Source organism: Cyanistes caeruleus, chromosome 15 (genome assembly GCF_971803275.1).
Source record: "Cyanistes caeruleus chromosome 15, bCyaCae1.hap1.1, whole genome shotgun sequence".
Taxonomy (NCBI): domain Eukaryota; kingdom Metazoa; phylum Chordata; class Aves; order Passeriformes; family Paridae; genus Cyanistes; species Cyanistes caeruleus.
In genome coordinates, this window is record NC_141715.1 from 14,896,178 (window position 1) to 14,916,539 (window position 20,362).

The window sequence follows — 20,362 nt, forward strand, 5'->3', positions numbered from 1 at the left end:
GGCGGTCCCGGGGCGGGGAAAACACGATCCCGGCCCCCCTTCGCGCCCAGCCCGCTCCGAGCCCGGGCCGTGCCCCGCAGGGAGGCGCGGTGGTTGTGCCGAGGATAAAAAACCCCAAAGATTCAGCAGAAATGTGAATCAAGGCGGCTCGGTGGCCCGGGACCTCCCGCCGTGGTGATGGGGACCGAGGGGCAGAGGAGTTCGTGCTTCCCCAGGGAAGTGTTTGGGGAATTTGCAGCTGGAGGGCAGAAATTAAAGATCCCAGCCCTGGGCAGAGCTGCCGGGCTCGACAAAAGGGAGAAGAGCTCAGAGGACAGCTGTGACTTTTCCATCGTGCACTCAGCAGCGGTTTCCTGGACTGCAGACCCATTTGGATAGGAAGAGACCTTAGAGCTCCTCCAGTTCCAAAACATCAGCCATGGTCAGGGACACTTTCCACTATCCCAGGTTGCTCCAAGCCCTGTCCAACCTGGCCTTGGACACTTCCAGGGATGGGGCCCAGCTTCACGGGGCAGCCTGTGCCAGGGCCTCCCTACCCGCACAGGGAGGAATTTCTTCCCAATATCCCATCTAACCCTGCCCTCTGGCAGTGGAAAGCCATTCCCTCTTGTCCTGTCACTCCAGGTCCTTGTCCAAAGTCTCTCTCCTGGACTCCCTTTAGGCACTGGAAGGGCTCTGAGGTCTCCCCTGAGCCTTCCCCAGGCTGAGCAGCCCCATCTCCCAGCCTGTCTGCACAGCAGAGGGGCTCCAGCCCTTGGAGCATTTCTGTGGTCTCCTCTGGACTTGCCCCAGCAGCTCCATGTCCTTCTTGTGCTGAGGAATTTCACATAGCCCGAGGATGTAGAAGAGGAGTCATGGAATTGCTGAGCACCTCTGCACATGAGTCCCAGGGAGCAGGGACCCCACCCCAGCTCGTGTAGTGCCCCATTAACCACAGCAAACTGGGAGCTGCACTTCCAGTCTGAATCCAGCATAGGCAGAGAAACCTCTGGGAAAGAAAAAAAATCCTGAGAGATCACAGAACCATTTTGGTTGGAAAAGATCTCCAAGACCATCAAGTCCAGCCTTTGATCACCACCTTGTCGGCCAGAGCAGAGCTCTCAGTGCCACATCCAGCTGTTTGCGGGACACTTGTGGCTCCTGCCGGTGAAGGAGTGCCCTGTGCAGCCTCGGGCTGCCCGGCAGTGGGTGGGAATTGTGCCATCCCCATCCTGCATGGAGCAGAGGATGGTCTGGGTGCCAGGTATGGCAGTCCTGAACCCTTCTGCATTGCCTGCAGGCTGCTCAGCACCCGCTGAGCCTTGAGCAAGCGCAGCAACACCAGAGCATCTGGGAGGGCTGATGCCGAAAGCGCCGTGGGGGAACCTCGCCCGCACTCTGTTCCTCCACCCTTCCCAGGAAAGCGAGCAGCGCTGGCACTCTCAAGCTGGCACCCACAAGCTTTCCCAGCCCGCAGCCACAGGGAAGTGAAGCACAAGTGCCTTGGTGGCTGTGTCGTGCTCAGGAAGTCACGCCTCGGGAGCGAGGGCTGTGCCCGGGAGCCGGGCTCGAGGAGCCTGCCCAGCCCGGCCTGGGGACCCGAGCCGCAGCTGGAGCACATCTGGAGCGCCGAGGGCTCGGCATCGGCTGCCGGACGGAGCTGATCCCCCGGAGACTTTGGCAGCTCCGGCCGGGATTTGGCAGCAGCTGGAGGAAGCAGGGGACGTTGGGGTGTGAGGCGGCGGGTGAGTCACTGCACAGACACCCGCTCCTGCTGCCCGCGGCCAGCAGCGCTCGGGGCAGGTGCCGGCCGACAGCAGCTCCTCGGGAGGGTCCCGCAGCCCCCAGGAACAGGTAGGGAGAGCTCCGGGCTCGGGGAGCTCGGGGATGTGGCCAAGGAAAGCTGAGGCTGATCGGGGCTGGGGGCAGCGACAGAACTGCTCAGAGCGGGAGGCTGGACTGGGACCCCCAAATACCCCCTTTGAGCTGAGTCTGCACATATTTGGGATCCTTTAATCTGTGCTTGCCGCTTCTTTTGCAATCTGGTGATCAGAGACCAGATTCTGTCAGCTGTCCAGCTTCTGGTGTGACAGGGATGTGTTCACACCTTCAGGGGTCGTTTTCTGTCCCCCCTTTGGGGGCTGGTGATGAATCAAATCGCTGGGGGGAGGAAGGAGAAAACATGAAGCCCTCTGTTGCAATTTCCTGCCCCAGATTATAGAGGAACAAACAGAGCTGGGGCTCTCTCCCTGGTCAGACTGATACATCTGGCTTCGCCGTCTGTAACTCTGCATTTGTAGTTTCTCCAGGTCGTTCAGGAGTGGGATCCCGCAGCAAGGCAGCCCGGGCAGGACAGTGCAGAGCCTCGGGGGGCTCCCTGCTGAGGACAGGGTGGCTCAGCTGCAGCTCCGGGGTGTTTGGCTGCTGGCCCGAGCGCTGCCCGAGTCCTGCAGGAGGGATGAGGGCAGTGCCCTGTCCCCAAGGGGTGGCTCTGCAGGGCTGAACCTGCCCAGGGCATCCCTCCAGTGGTGGTCACAGTGGTCCCCTCAGCTGCCATTCACTGTTTCTCCTGCAGTTTTTAGGTCGTTCACCATGAGGGTGGCTGTGCTCCTGCTCCTGGGGCTGCTGGCAGCAGAAGGCAGAAGGAACAGGTGTTTCTTCAACCGTGCTAAGGAGCACTGTGTGTGCTACAACCTGTCCGAGGAAACCATCGGCAGCATCATCCAGTGCCTCCCTGCAAACGTGGTGGAGTTTCAGGGTGGAGATGTGGAGAAATACATAGCCTTCCCAATCAGGGACCTGACCCCCTCCATCATTGAGACTCTGGACTCCCTTGTTATCAAGAAAATAATTATTGGAAATGTCCTGGTGCCTGAGATACTCCTCGCCCGTGTGCTGAGGTTCTTCTCCTACACCCATGTGCAGGAGCTGGCCTTTGAGAGCTGTGTTTTCCAGGGGACAGGAGACTGGAGTGACATGGATGGCCAGAGCTTGCCCATAGTGTCCCTGAGCTTCTACAACGTGACATCTGCCCCGCTGACGGGCCGTGAGCAGGCCTTCTCCAGCCTGAGCAGGTGGCTGGAGACCCTGCAGGAGCTGGCTGTCACCAGCTCCCGTGTCACCAGCCTGCCCTGTGCCATCGGGAGGCTGTTCAGAGCTCTGCTCTCCCTGAACCTGGCACAGAACAGCCTCAGTGATGGGAGCCTGGCCCTCGCCTTCTGCCAGGGAGCTTTTCCTCGGCTCCAGGAGCTGATTCTGCACCACAACAACCTGAGCTCCTACCGCAGCGTGTGTGAGGGCGTGGGGCTGCTGCTGGAGCTCCGGCACCTGGATCTCAGCCACAACAAGCTCGTGGCAGACCCATCCTCCTCCTGCCAGTGGCCAGCATCCCTGCGGCGTTTTAACCTGTCCAACACTGGCTTGGCTGAGGTGCCGACACCGCTGCCTCCCGGCCTCGAGGTGTTGGACATGAGCCACAACCAGCTCCGTGCCGTAGACACCTCCCTCAGCTCCCTGAAGAAGCTCTTCCTGAATCAAAACCTGCTGCAGGCCATCCCCTCCATCAGGAATTACCCCGTGCTGGACACCCTTCACCTGGACAACAACTCCATTTCGGAGCTGCCGAGGGAGGAGGTGAAGCTCCTGGGGCGCCTGCAGGACGTGGCTGTGGCTGACAACCCCTTCAGCTGCTCCTGCTCTGCGGCCAGGGGGCTGCAGGCGCTGGCGGCCACGGGGCACCTGGGGCAGGGCTGGCCCGGGGACTACAGGTGCCAGTCCCCAGCTGAGTACCAGGGCTGGCAGGTGGCCCAGGTGCCGGTGTCGGTGCTGCGCTGTCACCTCGGTGCCGTGGTGGCCCCGCTCTGCGTCATCCTCGCCCTGCTCGGTGTGGCTGGGGCCGTCTGTCTGGTCAGGACCAGGCCCTGCCGCAGAGCCTGAGGGGCCCCGGGACCCTTCCCACCCCCAGGGGCTCTGTGGGAAGGCTCTCAGGTCCCCGTTCTGCTGAGGGGCTCTTGGTGTCCCCACTCTGGTGGAGCAGGGCTGTCTGCAGGGTTATCCCACTGCCCCAAGTTTTGGGGCACCCCTCACTTTGAGCCCCATGCTGTGATCTGACCCAGAGCCTCACCCTCCCATAGGGGATTTTCCTGTGGCCAGCTCCAGCTCCCCAAGCCCCGACACTGCCCCAGCTGCCCTGGACAAGAGGAGTTCAGCTCCATCACATTCCCACTGGTAGCGCTCAGGTGCCCCAAGCCTTGCTGGGGTCTGCCCAGAGCCCCCCCAGACCTCTTAGCCCCAGCAGCCCAGCCATCCTTGGAGCTTCCATGGCCCCTGTGCTGATCCTCCCCCTCCTCACCTAGGGCTGTGCCTGGGCCAGCATGTCAGCTTTGGCAGGATGCTGCTTGGCTGCTCCTCAGCCTAAGAGAAAAACCAAAAAAACACAAAAGACAGGAAAATTACTAAATTAAACACCTCTGCATGCAAATGCTAATGAGCTGGAGCAGCTCCTTATACCTGGACCTGAGGCACTGGGGGATGAGTCCAAGTGGGACCTTGAGGAGGTTCAACCAGAAACTTTTTAAGTGATAAGAGGAAAACTGATTTATTCTGGGTTCTGGGTTATTCAGAGAATATCTCATAGCAAAGAGAAAATGGATTATGGAATGCTGAAGGAGAGCCCTGGAATGCAAGACTGGGGAATATTCAAAGGAAGGGGGTGGGTAGGGAAAGGACAAGTGTGGGAAAGTGGGGATGGGAGAGAATCATAGAATCACAGGGTAGTTTCAGTTGAAAGTTACCTTAAAGCTCATTTCATTCCACACCCTGCCATGGACAGGGATACCTTCCACTATCCCAGCTTTCTCCAAGCAGCCTGGCCTTGGACACTTCCAGGGATAGAGCAGCCACAGCTTCTCTGGGCAGCCTATTCTGGGGCCTCACCACCCTCCCAGGGCAGAATTTCTTCCCAATATCCCAGCTAACCCTGCCCCTGGCAGTGGGAAGCCATTCCCCTGTGTCCTCCCCGTGTCTCCCTTCTCTTGTGAAGAGAAGGGGCTGGTGGCAGGCAGCGCTCACCTGGCCAAGCCCTGCTCTTCTTGCCCAGGGCCTGTCCTGCCTCTGCATTAAAGTTGGTGTCTGGGTGTTCCCTGTGTCTGTCCCTCTGTCTGTTTGGGCAAACACAGCCGGGCTGGGGGAAAGCAGCGAGTGGGGAGGACCCCTGGAGCTGGAGGGAGGCTGAACGGGGCATGGATCGGGATGGACTCGGGGTCTGCTGCACGTCCAGGCTGTGTCCCTGTCCTGGAGGGGCTGTGGGGCTGTGTCCCTGTCCTGGAGGGGCTGTGGGGCTGTGTCCCTGTCCTGGAGGGGCTGTGGGGCTGTGCCCCTGTCCTGGAGGGGCTGTGGGGCTGTGCCCCTGTCCTGGAGGGGCTGTGGGGCTGTGCCCCTGTCCTGAGCAGCCCCAGGGCAGGGTGGAGCCCTGGGCTGTGCTGGCTCAGGGTGCTGGTGCACACCAGGGTGCCCCTGTGCCTTGGGAACCCTGGGCTGGCTGGGCATGGAGCAGCAGCAGCTGCACCCTGAGGGATGAGGAAGGAGAAATCCCTGCCTCCTGAATCTGAGGCTTTTCTGTCCCTGGGGAGCACCCACACGGGGCCAGGCCCTGCCACAGCACATGAGGGGGGTGTGTGACCATTGCCACCAGTGCTGTCCCACAGGGGCTCCCTCACAGCACCCCAAGTGCTGCTCAGGGGCTCTTGGAGTCCCCAGTCTGGCTCCCCTGTGGAGCAGAGTCTTCCCCCAGCATTATCCCACTTTATTTATTTATTATTATTAATATATTTATTCAGTAATTTCAATTAATAGATAATTAAATTAATATAATAATATTATTTTATAATAGATAGTATATGGTATATACTAAACACTATATACTATATAACATATAATATATAATTACATTATATTATTTCTATCCTATTTATAATAACATTATTAATATTATCAATATTATTAACATAATATTTATTTATTTATTTATTTATTTATTTATTTATTTATTTATTTATATTTGTATTTTTATTTTTTATTATTTGCCCAGCCAAATTCTGGGGAATCCCCCAAAGCCCTGTGCCCTGCTCTGTCCCAGGCCTCCACCCTCCCAAGGGCTTTTCCTTCTGTCCACCTCCACCTCCCCAAGCCCCCACATGCCCCTGTTGTCCCTGCCACGTGTCCTGCCCTGCTCCTGATGCATCCCCCAGTGCTGCCTGTTCTGTGTCCAGCTGGCATCAGCCCTACACCTGAGGCACAGCTGAGGGAGTTCTGGGGGCACATTGGTCTGGTTCTGTACAGGGAACAGGCAGCCAGAGGGACAAGAGTGCATCTGCACCTCCTGGTGCTGCCCAGGGCAGGGCAGGGCTGTCCTGGGCCCTCTCTCCTGGCCCCCACCATCTGCATTTCCACAGCCAGTGAGGATCCCCAGCACTGGCATTTCCTTCTGCGCTCTCTTGCTGATTCCGTGGTTTGTGGTCACTTTTGTGACAACCTGTGTGGCAGTGCAAGGTCCCTCAGCTCCCAGCCATGACAGAGATGTTCCTCCTGGGGCTGGGAGCTCCCCGGTGGTGTGAGTGGCTCTGGGCACCCCCCTGCCCTCCGTGGTGCCGCTGATTCCTCGGGCAGCAGGGCTCAGCCCCTGGGCCAGGGGGCCTCTGTCACTGTCAAAGTGATTCACACGGACACAGCTCAAGGGGTGGTGAAAGAAGAAGGAAGTTAATTTGTTTTTTCAGTATTTATAGGTTTCTGACCACAACCAGGGATTGGATAGTCAGGTTAACACCTTCCCAACCACACCGGCTGTGAGAGACATCCATCAAAAGGCAAATCTTTAATAGAATGTATAAACACCTATGTTTATAGTTACTTTCCTTGGAAAGTGGCTAGAAATTATGAAAACAATATCAAAAGGTCTGATTCTCAGGGAGACATGGCTCCAGGCTGGCTCTGGCTCTGCCCACATCCATCAATAATGCAGGAGAACCGGATCCCTCAGGTAACCCCATCCCTGCCCCAGCAAACAGCAGCTCACAGCGGCTGCTGCCACTCTGCCCATGGACGAGGTGAGTGGGGGACAGCCCAGGCTGGCTTGGAGGGATCTGCCAGGGGCTGCCCAGCTCCCTGGGGTCTCCTGCAGCTCCTGGTGGTGCTGAGTGTGTGTCTCCCTCCTGCTCCATCCCGGCAGGCTGAGCAGGATGTCAGCGTGCGAGCAGCTCTGGGACTCCACCGGGCAGCAGGTAGAGCTCAGGACACCCCGGAGCCTTCACCTGAACCCCCAGGAAACAAGGGGACAGGGTGGCAGCCACAGCTGTGGTGGCACTGGACCAGTGGCCGAGCTGGTCTGGGCAGTGCTGACAGGGACAGGGTGTCCCCCCATCCTGGTGGCTCTGAGTCATAGCGGGAGGGCTCAGGAATGATGTGGAGCCCTGGGATGTGGCTCCAGGCTGCAAGGGGGGCAGGACAGGGCTGGGACAGGTGGGGGTGACCCCCCACACCATCCCACACTCGGTGCTTCCAGGGCCAGGAGGAAGCTGGGTGGATGGCAGCAAGGACCCCCTACAGCTCCTCTTCACTGGGAAGGAGCCCCAGGTGAGAGCTGCAGGGCAGGGACATCCAGGCACGAGGGTCCCTGGGGAACCAGGAGGGAGCAGGGGCTCTGTCCCACCTCCTGCCACACCTGGGACCCTGATGGGAGCTGAGGTCTTGGGCTGATGCTGCCCTACACCCCCACGGGCCCCTCTCTTGTAGGGGACTCCTGGGGGTTCCCAGAGAGCAGGGGAAGGGAGGGGGTCTCTCGTCACCCTGCCCATGCCAGGCCCTCTGTGCCACCCCTGCCATCTCCACCCCAGTGTGCCCAGTCCTTTGCCCTGCCCTGGTCACACTGGGATAAGGGAAAGCTGAACGTTATCCCCCTCCCTCGCACCAGGAGAGCTCCCTGACTGTCGATGGTGTTTTCCACTTGGATGCAGGACAGGTACCGAGAGTCCCAGGTCCTTCTCTGTACCCTGTCCCCAGCCACATGAGCCAGGGCCATCTGCACCATGCTGTGCCATGCTGTGCCATGCTGTGCCATGCTGTGCCATGCTGGATATGTCTCTCCTACCAGGAGAAGGTCCTGGAGCTGGCGAGACCCCAGCTGGCCCTGGTTCCCCTTGGCTACAGTGTGTCCCTGCTGCTGTGGGACCCCCACGGCCCTGGGACACAGCTGCCCTTCCAGAGTGTCATCTGGCAGGTGAGGCCACAGGGGACAGGTGGCAGGGAGAGGGGACAGCACAACTGTGCAGTGCTGGGCTCCCAGCACCCAACAGACCCCGATCCCACTGGGGCAGGGGTGACATCCAGCCACGGGTCCTGGGAAACAACAGATCCCAGCTTGTCCACAGGTGATTGACACCATCTTCCAAGAGCTGCAGGCCTTGGGGGATGACACACGGAGCCTGCAGACGGTCAGTCTGGTCCAGGTAGGGCAGGAGCAGGGCAGGATGTCCTGGGATGAGGGTCCCATTCCCTCTCTGCCACTGCCCAGACCCTGCTGTGCCAAGAGCACGTATTGCCCTGTACTGGCATCCAGACCCTCACCCCGAGGGTCACCAGGCACTGGAGACCTTTGGATCCCAGGTGTTCTCACCTCTTCCCAGGATGTGGGAAGCCTTAGCTGCCCAGAGAGCACCTCCCAGGCTCCAGCAGCACGGTGGGATCTGGGGAGCCCTGTAACCCCTTCCTGCCTCCATCACAGTCAGGCTTTCCAGGCCAGTCACTGCTCCCTCCAGGGTGGCTGTGATCGGCACAAGAGCGATGCCAGCTCCTGCCACTGGGCTGGGTTCTGCCCTTTGGCCCTGGGATGCTGCCAGGGATCTGATAAGCTCCACACAGGGCTTGGGTGTTCCCAGGGCTCTGCCCTTCCCTGGTGCCACGGCTGGAAAAGCTGGGAGTTACCCCCAAAACAGCCTTTGTCAACCCTCACCTGTGCACGGCCACAAGCAGTCTGGGCCCCTGGTGAGTGTGGGATGCCAGCAGCCCCCCTTTCCTGCCCCCTGCCTAATGCAGCCCCCTCATTCCAGGTCAGCACCCACGACAAAGCCTGGGACCTGCTCCGTCCCAACGGCCGAGCCCTGCAAGTGATGGATGTGGCACCCCTGGGCCTGTAGGTCCCTGATGCCCCACGGCCGAGCAGATGCTCCTGGGGACTGGTACCCCAACATCAGGAGGGGGGCTGGGCAGGGAGCATGGTGCCCAGCCACAGCACGGCCCTGGGTGTTCCTCAGCGAGGAACAAAGGGTGGATGTGACCCTTCTTGCTTGGTCTTGTCTCCCCCTGCTTCCAGCATGGTGGAGGAGGCAACAGAGACGGCCGTGCCCGATGCCCAGGCTGCCATCAGTGCCTATGCCAGGGGGCTGGCTGCCAGCCCTGCATTGCTCCAGGGGTGCTCCCAGCAGCCTCTCGCAGACGGGCGCTCGGCTGTGCAGGGGTGAGGGATTTGGCCCAGATCCCACAGGTTGGGAAGGATTGGGCTGTGGGGTGCTGTGCTCTACTGCAGCCCTGCTCCCACACCTGCCTCTCCCCAGGGCCGGCAGCCTCTTCACTCTCACCGTGGAGCGAGAGCTGGAGGGTGGCAGGCGCCAGCGCTCGGCCCTCAGGATCCTGGTGTCCCCAGGGGCCCCCGGGCCCTGCCCCAGGTACAGGGGCTGGGCTGTGTTCCCACCCCAGCACACCTGTGTGCTGCCTTTGTGTCAGGGAATTCCATTCCTGGAAGTGAAGCAGGAGGGACACCCTCATGGGAGCCCGTGGCTGGGAGCCAAGGGGGTGTCACCGCTCCCTGGGGACACGGGCTTGGGGGCACGCGTGGCCAGCCCATCCTTGGGCTCTTGTGGGACAGGGTTGAGCCTGCCTGGCACTGTGAGGGCCAGCCCTCTCCTGCAGTGTCTCTGCTCGTGTGCAGGGAGTGCAGGGAACCTGGTGCTGTCTGCCTGCCCTGGATCATGGAGCGGCTGCTGGAGGGGAACAGCCTGACCTTCCTGCTGCTGTGTGTGTCGCTGCCAGGTAGCCCCTGGGACTGGGATACATTCTGGATGTCCCTCCCTGAGGATTCCCCCCATCCTGCCCCACACCTGGCACTCAGTCCCTGGCTGCTGCCTGGGGACAGCTGCAGTTGTTGGAAGCTGGACACCAGCTCCACTCATCTCCATCACACTGGGACCCACCGTGCTGGTGGAACCCCATGGCCCCTGCCCAGGGCTCGCTCTTCTCCCAGACACATCCAGAGAGGAGATCCTGGGAGCTCTGGGACTGGCTGAGAGGGTGAAGGGGATTGCCAAGACCATCTCTGCCACACTCTGGGACCCTGAGGAGGAGATCGCGGCGCGCCGGAGGGAGATCCGAGGGCTACGGAAGGAGCTGCTGGCTGGATCCGGCCTCCCTGAGCAGAGGATGGCTGTGGCCCAGCTGCAGAGGGCCCTGCGGGAGCTGCAGGTGGGGAATGCCCCTGGATCCATGGGATGGCACTCATTCCCTGGGCTGGGGAAGGGCAGGCTCTTGACCCCTCCTGATGTCAAGACTCTTGTCCAGCACTGAGGGCAGGGGCTGAAGCTGCCCCAGGGGTGAGATTTGTCTCTGGAGCCATGCCAGGCCTGGAGGTCTGAAACACCCCAACAAGGACCTCCAGTTTCCTTTTTCCAGGTGCTGAAGAATCAAAGGTGGGAGAAAAAGCAGGCAGTGGCCGAGGTGCTTGGGACAAGTGAGGTGTGCCAGCCCAGTGCCGAGGTGGGCAGAGGTCAGGCCAGGCCCCCTCATCCAGGGACAGCCTTCTGCGGGAAAAGCCCTGAATTCCAGCTGTGTCCCTGTAACATCTCCTTCTCTGACAGGAGCAGGTCTCTGCAGGGAATACAGCGCCAGGCCAGCAGTCTGGGACCCAGACACACCCAACCAGCGCCAGCCTGGAGCCAGCAGAGCCGGAGCGTGGGGCCCGGCACGCATCTCACAACTGGGTGGAGGATATGTGGGCACAGAGCATGGCTGCACACGGTGGGAAAGGCCTCACTGTCCACCTGAACATCCTTCTTCAGTCCCCCATGTCACACTCATCCTCCTCCCATCCCCACACAGCAGGACGCCAGGGAGGGGACAGCCGAGCTCTGGCCAGTGCAGGGCAGGGGCTGCTGGAGGAGCCGTCCCAGAGCAAAGTGTCACAGGCACAGCCACGGCCTGGGTGTGACAGCGTGAGTGGGAGCCCGCAGGGTCCCTGTGCTGCCAGCACTGGCTCCTGGTGCCACCCGAGCCCTCTCTGCTCTCCCCCAGGCAGGGAGCCGGTGCCAGCCGGGCCCATCCCCGGAGGTCCAGCGTGCCCTGGCCAGGGCACAGCGGCAGCGGCTGCGGGCTCAGCACTGCCGGCAGCTCCAGCGGGAGCTCGGGGCCGGCGCTGTGCCAGCCCAGGAGCACAGCGGGGAGGTGAGCACAGGCAGAGCCCAGCACTGCGAGCTCCAGCCCACCCTCCCCTGGCACTGCTCTCCCTAGTGCAGCCCAGGGGAGCAGGGACACCCTGGAGCTGCCCTGACCTTGTCGCTGTCCCCCTCAGGGGGACACGGAGCGCTGGCAGAGGGAGGTGACCGCGCTGGGCCTGAGCCTGGAGGCAGCGCTGCGGGAGCGGGAGGCGGCCGAGTGGGACCTGGAGGCCCTGCTGCACAATCACCACCAGGAGATGGAGGCCTGCAGACAGCACCTGCTGCAGGTGGGCAGGCAGGGCTGGGGATATCTCTGCCGGCTGTGCCAGGGCTGTGCCAGACTGCCCCGGACATCCCGCAGGTGCTCCGGGACCAGCAGCGCCTGGCAGAGGAGCAGCGGGCGGCCCTGGAGCGCCGGCACCGGGTGCTGCTGCAGGAGCTGCTCCGGGACGCTGCGGAACTCGCCGAGCACAACCAGCAGCTGCGGGATGCCCGACGGGCAGGCACGGCCGATGGCACCACACAGACCCCCTGAGCCACGCCCAGGGCTGGGCCGGCAGCGCTGGGCCCTGCGGAGCCCTCCCTGCACCGAGCCACCAGTGATGCCAGGGCACTGGCCAGCCCCGCTCACATGAGTTATCCCAGGCGCTGCCTCCCCCTCCCTGCTGCTCCCGAGGGAAAACCCTGCTCTGTGCTGGGAACCGGCCCGTGGGAGAACAGGCTCAGCCTGGTGGGAGGGCTGGCAGCCCACAGCTGCAGCCACATGGAATAAAGTGGGTGCCCCTCACCCGTGAGTGTTGTCAGGCTCGGACACACCCCTGGCCCCCAAACCTCTCCCAAGGGGCACAGCCACCATCCCACAGGGCAGGCAGATACAGGACAGACACACATGACACACAGATGCTGTTGAACCACAGCTTTAATATCCTGGGTGGCCTCTGCCTGCCAAAAACTTGGTACAAATTTAGGGGGCATCCCCTTCTTGGGGAGCAGGTGGAAGTTCCCACACGCCCCACTCCCCATTTGCTCTGCAGAGACACTGTGCCCAGGAAGGGGAAACGGGGCCCAAGGACAGCAGGGCTCCAGGCAGGGGCTAGGCTGGAAAACCGTGGAGGTGGGAGAGGCCCAGGGAAGCAGCACCAGGAATGGTAGGGATCAAGCAGCATCCATGGGAGCTGAAATAGCACCACTCCCATGCTGGGCTGGCAGGAGCTGCAGCAGGGTCAGTTACTGCTGCAGCATTCCCAGGCCACTGTGGTGTGGGGAAGCAGCTTGAGGACACAGGACACGAGTCCCAGAATTATTTAGGTGGGAAAAGACCTCCGAGATCATCGAGTCAAACCTGTAACCCAACATCACCCTGTCAACAGAACCATGGCAGTTAAGTGCCATGTCCAGTCCTTAAACACCTCCAGTGATGGTGACTGCAACACCTTCCTGGGCAGCCCCTTCCGAAGTTTAATCACCCCTCTGTGAATAAATTACTCCTAAGATGCGCCTCCCCTGGCTTATCTTGAGACTATGCACAAGGGGCTCAGGACCCTCGCTAAGGTTGGGCATGCCTGATCCCACGGGAACACCATGGCACAGACCCTGGCTGGACTGGAGCAGGGCAGTTTCCCTGTGGAAGCAGGGACAGGCTGCTCTCCCTCTCAGTGGATCCTGGGGGTGCAGACACCCACCGGAATGACTGCAGCCCTGAGGGAGTGCTGGGGCTGCCCGGACACGTGGGAGGAAGGCAGTGACTATGTGACTCCATAGTACAGGTGTACAGCCAGGCCAATGCACACCACGGCCACAAAGAAGAGGAGGGTGAGCTGCAGGTTGAAGAGGGCAACAGAGAGGAGAGCGTTGACCAGGATGGAGCAGGAGATGACGAAGAGCCTGGTGATGTTGCTGCTGTGCTTCATCACCACGGACATGATGAGGCCATTCAGAGCCTGGCTGAGCACAACCAGCAGCACCCACGGGGAGAATCCCTCCAGGAACCCGCCCTCCGTGCCGCTCCACACGGAACCCATCAGGTTGAGCAGGACCCCAAAAAAGTACAGGAAGATGTTCTGGAGGCTGAGGGGCAGCGCCTGGCTTTTCAGGATGGCTTCGGTGTAGACAGCAGAGAGTCCAGAGATGAGGCAGTACACGGAGAGCAGCAGCAGCCCCACGGGTGTGACGTGCAGGCGCATCCCGCCGGGGTCCCCGGGCCCCCGCAGCCCCCCGCAGCTGTAGGCGACACCGGCGGCCAGCAGCAGCAGCAGGGCCAGCCAGCGGCGCCTGCCCAGGCGCCGGCGCAGCAGGAGGCTGTACAGCAGCGCCGTGCTGACGATCTTCAGGTTACTGAGCACCTGAAAGGTGCTGGGGTCCATGAAGAGCTGCATGTGCACCACCAGGTTGTTGTTGGCAGCGTAGAGCAGGGCTGAGAGGGCGAAGGGCGCGGCATGACGCCAGGACAGGGCCGCTCCCAGCGGCTCCCGTGCCCCCGCCAGCAGGAACAGGAGGGACAGCGCCAGCTTGGTGAGCTCCACGAGGACCACCACAGATGTGGAACTGAAGGGGATGGCCCCATCCACCTTGCAGAGGGTCAGGAGGGGGGCGTGGGAACCATAGATGGCCACAGACAGCAGCAGCATCAGTGCCCACAGCCCCCTCTGGAGCAGCCTGTTGGCAGAGCCAGCAGCATTCCCAAACATCCCCATTTCCGGGCGAGAGCCAGCACGAGTGAGCTGCTGTCAGTGTAGAGAGGCCAAACATACTCTCACCCTGCAACACTGAAGAGACCAAATACCAAGAATTTAATGAGCCTGATTCAAGCAGGATGTTCCCTGCAACATTCGCGATGCAGCAGGAGAGCAGGGTGCTGTCTCTCGTTAGGAGGAGAACTACAAGCCTTCCTGAGAAGCCACACAAAGCACATTGCCTGGGCACACCGTGGGCAGGGCACACGGGTACGGGCAGCAGCCCCTCAGTCCACAGGGGCACAGGGAAAGGTGAAGGGAAAAGGCAGCTGGCAGCCCCTCAGTGCTCTCAGGCTGCTGTGGGTTAGTGCAGTGATCACTGCTGCCACGATGCCCAACAAACACCCATCACCAGCCCCCTGGCGTGTCGCATGGTGTGGTGCAAAGCCCTTTTCCAGCAAAAAGAAGGGAGCAGGTGACGTGTCTCCCAGAGCCCTGGGGGTGCTCTGTGCCTGCTAACTAAGGAGCACCGTTCCTGCAGTCCCTGCTGCCTCCGGGCTCCTCCTCGCTAGTCCCGACCTTTTTTCAGTGAATTCACATAGTCCCGAAGCGTCTTCTCAACGTTGGGCACGGCGTAGTTCTGGGCGGCGTAAATTCCCGTGCAGGTGCCGACCACGAAGCCCAGGACGGCGGAGAAGCGGAGCTTGGCCACCAGGTATCCCGCCAGGAAACCTTTGAGTAAGGGCGATGCCAGGAGCGATCCGTCCTGAGGGGAGAGCACCGTGAGGCACGGCCGGGCGTGATCGGGGAGGGGGCGACACGGGACGTGCCCTAGGGGCGAGCTGTGGGTTGTTTTTTTCCCTGGGATTTGTTTTTCCCCCCACCAGTCCCTCTCAGAGGGAGCGGCAGGCCCACCCCGAGCCCGCACGTTACCTGCCCCACGCCGGCCTGCACCTCGTCCTCCACCCTGCGCTGCAGGCTCTCCAGCTGCCCCTTCAGAAAGGCGAGGTCCTTCAGCTTAGGCAGCGAGTCCTGCGGGAGACACGGAGGTGATTTCCACCTCCCCGCGGGAGGAACCGGCGCGGCCTTCCCACAGCCCCGGCGGCTCCTCAGCCCCGGCCCTCCCCGCTCACCTTATCGTCCGCCATCTTGGCGCCGCCGCCGCCCGCCGCTGATTGGCTGGCGGAGAGGCACGTGACACCACCCCCTTTAGTCCCGCCTCTGATTGGCTGCCGCGTAGGCAGCGACTTCTCCCGCGCGCCCCTTCCCGCCACGGAGGCGTCACCCGGCGCTGATTGGGTGGAACAGAGTCACGTGGCAGCTGCTGCTCCCTCACGCTGCCTGTCCGGCGCCATCTTGGGGGGGGCGGTGTTTCCTCTTGAGGCGCGGCCCGGCTCTAGCGCGGTACCGGCCCCGCACCTACCGGTACCGGCACCTGCGGGGCTGCCCCGCGGCTGACAGAGCTCGTGGCCGCCCCTCAGAGCGGTCAGGGCTTCCAAGACCTACTCACCATCCCACCCCTGGATGGGGGAGGGTCCCAAACTCCGCAGCTTCCCAGGGCTCTTCCTCCGTGAGGAGCCTGATCCAGTCCCAGGCCTGGCCAGTGGTTTGTGTCTAAAGCAGTACAATTGAGCCTTTATGCGCCTTTGTCCTTTAGAATTAAGGATGGTAACCCAAAAATATTTATATAAATAAAATATTTAGTTATTGTAAGGATTACGCTAGAAAATCTTCAGAATCTACTGCATAGTGTAGATAGCTCTAGCTACTAGAGCAGTGCAGTATTTTTGAAGCAATGTTCATACTGTGAAAAATGAGGTTCACATATTTTTATAGAATTTAAAAGTTTAATAAAAAGACAGTTAGGAGATAAAGTATACAGATATGGCCGGGTGTCTGCATTCAGCCAAGAGAGCACACCTAGTAACAAAGGATTATTCCTTAAAAACAGAACCCTACTACATATCCATAAATTTTCATACATATTCATATATTCTTCTTAGGAATTTTGGTATTCTTCTGTTTAGTTTTCTCTTGCCCCCTTCCCAATAGATCAATCTTCTTGGCACCATCGAGATTTACATTCCCTGATACCAGAAATGCAATAAATTACTCCCCCAGAGCTCTGGTCACTGCTGTCTTCATCTGGATTAGATAGTTTACAAATGCAGGGGTGTCCCTAACTATCTTTTTCAGTCTTTGGGTTATGCAAACAAAAGCAGTTTTTATTTTAATAATATGCCATAGCTTAACATATATGTATTATACCACTATTTCTAAGTTTCATCAATAACATAAATAAAGGAAACTATATTAATACAGCTAGATGTTGTAATCTTACAACATTCATTATAATATTTGCGAAAAGCCGGTAATACGATATGCATTTATAACAATACTAAGTGATATTAAAGGTAGTAATTACTGAACAGGCATTGATGCTTTTCACCCATCTCAGTGCCTGGAGCAAATCTCTAACTCAGCCTCGAGGAGTCACTCTGATGGGCACTCCTCAGCTCCAGGGGGGAATTTCCACATAAACTCCCAGAAATAACAGAATAAGGAAAGGACAAAAATTACTTTGGAGTTCTTTTCCAGCCTAAACGATTTGTGATCATCCAACCTAACCATCAACGCAGCCCTGCTAGGGCAAAAAAACATTAAAAAGCGACCAGCTCCCAAGAGCCACACCCACATGTTTTGGAGCACTTCCAGGGACGGAGAGTCCAGCACTGCCATGGACAGCCTGTCACAGTGCTTGGCTGGCCTTTCAGTGAAGAAATTTTCCTGAATATCCCTTCCCAGGCACAACCTGGGGCTGTTTCACCTCTTTGTGTGAGCCCAAAGCCCCCCAGAGCTGTGCTGGGGCCATGCTCCAGCTGACACAGCCACTGAAGCTGCCAGTGAAACCTGGACTGCCGCACTTCCAGCTTGGAAAACAGGCACTGCAGAACTGCAGGCAAGATTGGGGAACTGTGGGAAATGTTGCTTTCAGGTGCTTGGCACAATTTAATTAAAACCCGTGGTGCTGGGGGTTATGTATGCGTTACTCTCGTGGGTGCTACGCCAGCATGGAGACAGCTCCATGAAGCCTCCTGGGCTGTCAGGCTGCTGCTCTCTGAATGAATTTAGATACATTCCCAGTGTATATTACACTGCTCCCACTGAGCACTGGGAAAAGGAAAGGAAACAGACTCGAGAGGCAGTGGCAGGTGCAGCCCGAAGAAGCAGCATTAATATTGTTATTAATATTAATAGCCAGTTTAAGTCCAACTATTGCTGAAGGCTGAGTGCTGAGCTGCTGTTTCCTTGCTTCAGCCACCTCAAACCAGACACTCTTCAAGCAGGATTTTTACTTCATAAAAGGTTAAAATCAAATAAATTAAAACAAAACAAAACAAAACAAAATAAAGCTATGTGAATGAGTGCAAGGGCCTTTCTTGGAATGTATTGACAACACTTGAAAAGTGCCACTTACTGCAAGGCTGACTTGGAAAATTTGGGTAATGGTAAAAAACATGTGAGGGCAGCAGAGCCCTGTGATCAGTCACTGCTCCCACCTCCAGAGAGGTGAAGCCATTGCTAGCCTCACCTGCTGCAGGACGGCATGGCAGAGGTTTATATTGGCTGCTGGGAAGGAGTTCTTCCCTGTGAGGGTGCTGAGGCTCAGGTTGCCCAGTGAAGCTGTGGGTACCCCTGGATCCCTGGAAGTGTCCAAGGCCAAGTTGGACAGGGCTTGGAAGGTATCCCTGCCTATGGTTGGGGGTGGGAATGAGATGAGTTTTAAGGTCCCTTTCAACCTAATCCATTCTGGGGATTCCTTGAAGATCTATTTTTCTAGGTCATGGAAGAAGCTGAGCACCTGCCCTCAGAGGGTCTGTGAGGGAGCTCAGCCCTCAGCCCCCCGAAGTTACAGACTAAGGCTCTGTGCTGTGTGGAGCAGCACAAAGGGGTCACTGCTGTGGTTCCTGGGATTTCAGGTGGGAAAACAGCTGGGATGTGAGGGAGCCCTGGTCCCAGCCCTGGCTGGAGGGAGAATGCAGCCATTCTGTGCCTTGCTCAACAGGATCTTGGCTGTGAACCTCCCTCCCTGCTGCACCTGGGACCTGCTGGATTGTGGTGGCCCCTGGACCTGCTCAGCTCACCTTGCTGAGGTGTGGTGGCATTGCTGCTCCCCATGGATGAGGATGGGGCTGCCTCCAAGCCGGACAGTCCTGAGTCTGAGTCAGACCTGCTGTGGGATGCTGTGATTAGCAGTAAAACTGAGCTATATGTGCTGTTGGAGAGCTCAAGGGGAAACTGGTTATCCTGTGTTTGCCAGCTTAGCAGCAAGCTGCCACTTCTGAGGTTTGATTTTCCTGCCTCTGATCCAGCCCTGCCTCCGGTTCCTGCTGCCAGCAAAGGCTTTCACCTTGGCCCCGGCTGTGCCCTTGAGCAGTGACGGAAGCTGAGCCTTTGGCTGGCAGCACGGCTGCTGCTGGAACAAGGTTGTGCTGTCAGATTTCCTCTGGGCTTGTGCCTGTCTTTCAATCTGTCCCCTTCTAATATGGCCTGAGCTTATCAGCACCTCCAGCCCAGCCTGGCTGCAGTGATGGGCGAGATAAGGAGCTTCAACATGAGAAGGGAGCAGGGCAACAAGGAGGACACGGAGCTGTGGGTTTGGAGGTGTGAGCCCTTGGGGGCTCAAAGCAGTGGCTTTGCTGCTCACACAGCTGCTGCTGGCTGTTCCCATGTTGCTGAGCTCAGCCCTGATGTATTCCCCTTGCCTCTCAGCAGGTGCCCACAGCATTTGTGCTATGCCCTTGGGAACGCTGCTCAGGGATCAGGACCCACATCCTGCCCACACCCCAGGGCCAGACCCCCACTCTGCTCCCTGCACTCTGGGTGTCTCCTACCAGGTCCCTCACCTGCTGTCTTCCCTCTCCAGTTAGTCCAGCACCAGCACTTGGCACATCCTGGAGGCCTCAGCAGAGATTCCTGATAGCTCTGCAAACCAGCTGCCTCCTTACAGTAGCCTTTGCTGTCCCAACCCTCCCTTCCCAGCCCTTTCATCTGCCGTTTTTGCTGTTTTTGCACAGATACAGAGATTAGGCTGCAGATTAAAGTTTTACTGCATCCTGAAATGGGTTCCAATTCCCAGTCCCAGCAGGACCAACATGCAGCCAAATCTCTCCTGAAAGCTCACTGGGCTGGAGCTGGGGAGAGATCTCCCTCCATGTTCTCCCACATGCATGAAAGGTGCAGTCCTACATACATACTCAAGAAAGACATTGAGGGGCTGGAGCATGTCCAGAGAAGGGAATGGAGATGGGGAATGGTCTGGAGCACAAGATGAGGAGCAGCTGAGGTAGGGCTCAGTCTGTAGAAATGGAGGCTCAGGTGGCACCATCACCCTCTACAACTCCTTAAGTGAGCCCCAGGTGGGGCTCTGCTGCCAGAGAATAAGACAGCACCAGAGGAAAAGGCCTCAAAACTGCCCCAGGGGAGGTTCAGTCTGGACATCAGTAAGAATTTATTCACTGACAGCGTTGTCAGGCGTTGAAATGGGCTGTGCAGGACACTCAGTGTCCCCTGGAAATATTAAACACAGGGATGTGACACCTGGGAACATGGGTTAGTGATGGCCTTGGCAGCTGGTTGGACTCAATGACCTTAGAGGGCTTTTCCAGCCTCAGTGATTCTGTGGTTCTATGATTGATTCTAAAAGGAGCTGGGCAGCCAAGGGCAGGAGCAAGGCTGTTGTCTCAGCTCCAGCCTGCACCTGCCCAGCATCTCCCCATCCTGGCTGAGCCTGCTCTGCCCCCAATGCTTTTGGTCAGGCTGGAGGCTCCCCTGGAAGTCCTGCACACGCTCCCGGTGCCTGCAGAAGCTGCCCCAAGATTCCAGCCACATGGGCTGGGTGTGTTTGTCCCAGGACACGCAGGCACACTTGTGGCTGGCATTTCCAAAGCCCCATCCAACACCACAGCATATCACAGAATCATGGAATGCCCTGGGTTGGAAGGGACCCACAAAGATCATCCAGTCCAACTCCTGGCCCTGCAAAGACACCCCAGCAACCCCACCCTGTCCCTGACAGCATCATCCAAGTGCTTCTGGAGCTGTGACTGCCTTAGAGCCATGACCATTCCCTGGGGGAGCCTCTTCGGTGCCCAACCACTCTCTGAGGGAAAAACCTTTTCCCATCCCACTTGGCAGACTGCACATTGTACCCAAAATTTAGGATACTGCAAC

The 20,362-nt window shown here is 58.8% G+C and overlaps 3 protein-coding genes across 4 annotated transcripts; 1 reads left to right on the forward strand and 2 right to left on the reverse strand.

Annotated features, from left to right (window-relative positions):
- The first annotated feature begins 48 nt into the window (after positions 1–48).
- CD14 (CD14 molecule) lies at positions 49–5,118 on the forward strand. 2 transcript variants are annotated; one of them, XM_023936230.2, is made up of 2 exons: positions 49–1,833; positions 2,555–5,118. In XM_023936230.2, exon 2 carries the CDS (start codon positions 2,572–2,574, stop codon positions 3,913–3,915), a length of 1,344 nt encoding a protein of 447 aa, XP_023791998.2. In that variant the 5' UTR covers positions 49–1,833; positions 2,555–2,571; the 3' UTR covers positions 3,916–5,118. The 2 variants fall into 2 exon arrangements, with proteins under 2 accessions (XP_023791998.2, XP_086707544.1); XM_086851418.1 differs by having other exon boundaries at positions 1,480–1,724.
- Positions 5,119–12,357: 7,239 nt separating this feature from the next.
- On the reverse strand, positions 12,358–14,149 carry SLC35A4 (solute carrier family 35 member A4). Its single transcript, XM_023936228.2, has one exon. It carries the CDS (start codon positions 14,147–14,149, stop codon positions 13,202–13,204), a length of 948 nt encoding a protein of 315 aa, XP_023791996.1. The 3' UTR covers positions 12,358–13,201.
- Positions 12,358–15,346, reverse strand: LOC111935719 (SLC35A4 upstream open reading frame protein). The gene is made up of 3 exons (XM_023936229.2): positions 15,262–15,346; positions 15,062–15,160; positions 12,358–14,894 (listed from the first exon to the last, which is right to left on the reverse strand). Exons 1-3 carry the CDS (start codon positions 15,274–15,276, stop codon positions 14,697–14,699), a joined length of 312 nt encoding a protein of 103 aa, XP_023791997.1. The 5' UTR covers positions 15,277–15,346; the 3' UTR covers positions 12,358–14,696.
- Between the last annotated feature and the right edge of the window lie 5,016 nt (positions 15,347–20,362).

Excerpts from the sequence above, each read along its gene's own strand:
- LOC111935719 (XM_023936229.2), bottom strand. Across the intron at positions 14,895-15,061 it reads TGCAGGCCGGCGTGGGGCAG|GACGGATCGCTCCTGGCATC; the intron begins GTAACGTGCGGG and ends CTCTCCCCTCAG.
- CD14 (XM_023936230.2), top strand. The coding sequence starts at position 2,572 with ATGAGGGTGGCTGTGCTCCTGCTCCTGGGGCTGCTGGCAGCAGAAGGC.
- SLC35A4 (XM_023936228.2), bottom strand. The coding sequence starts at position 14,149 with ATGGGGATGTTTGGGAATGCTGCTGGCTCTGCCAACAGGCTGCTCCAG.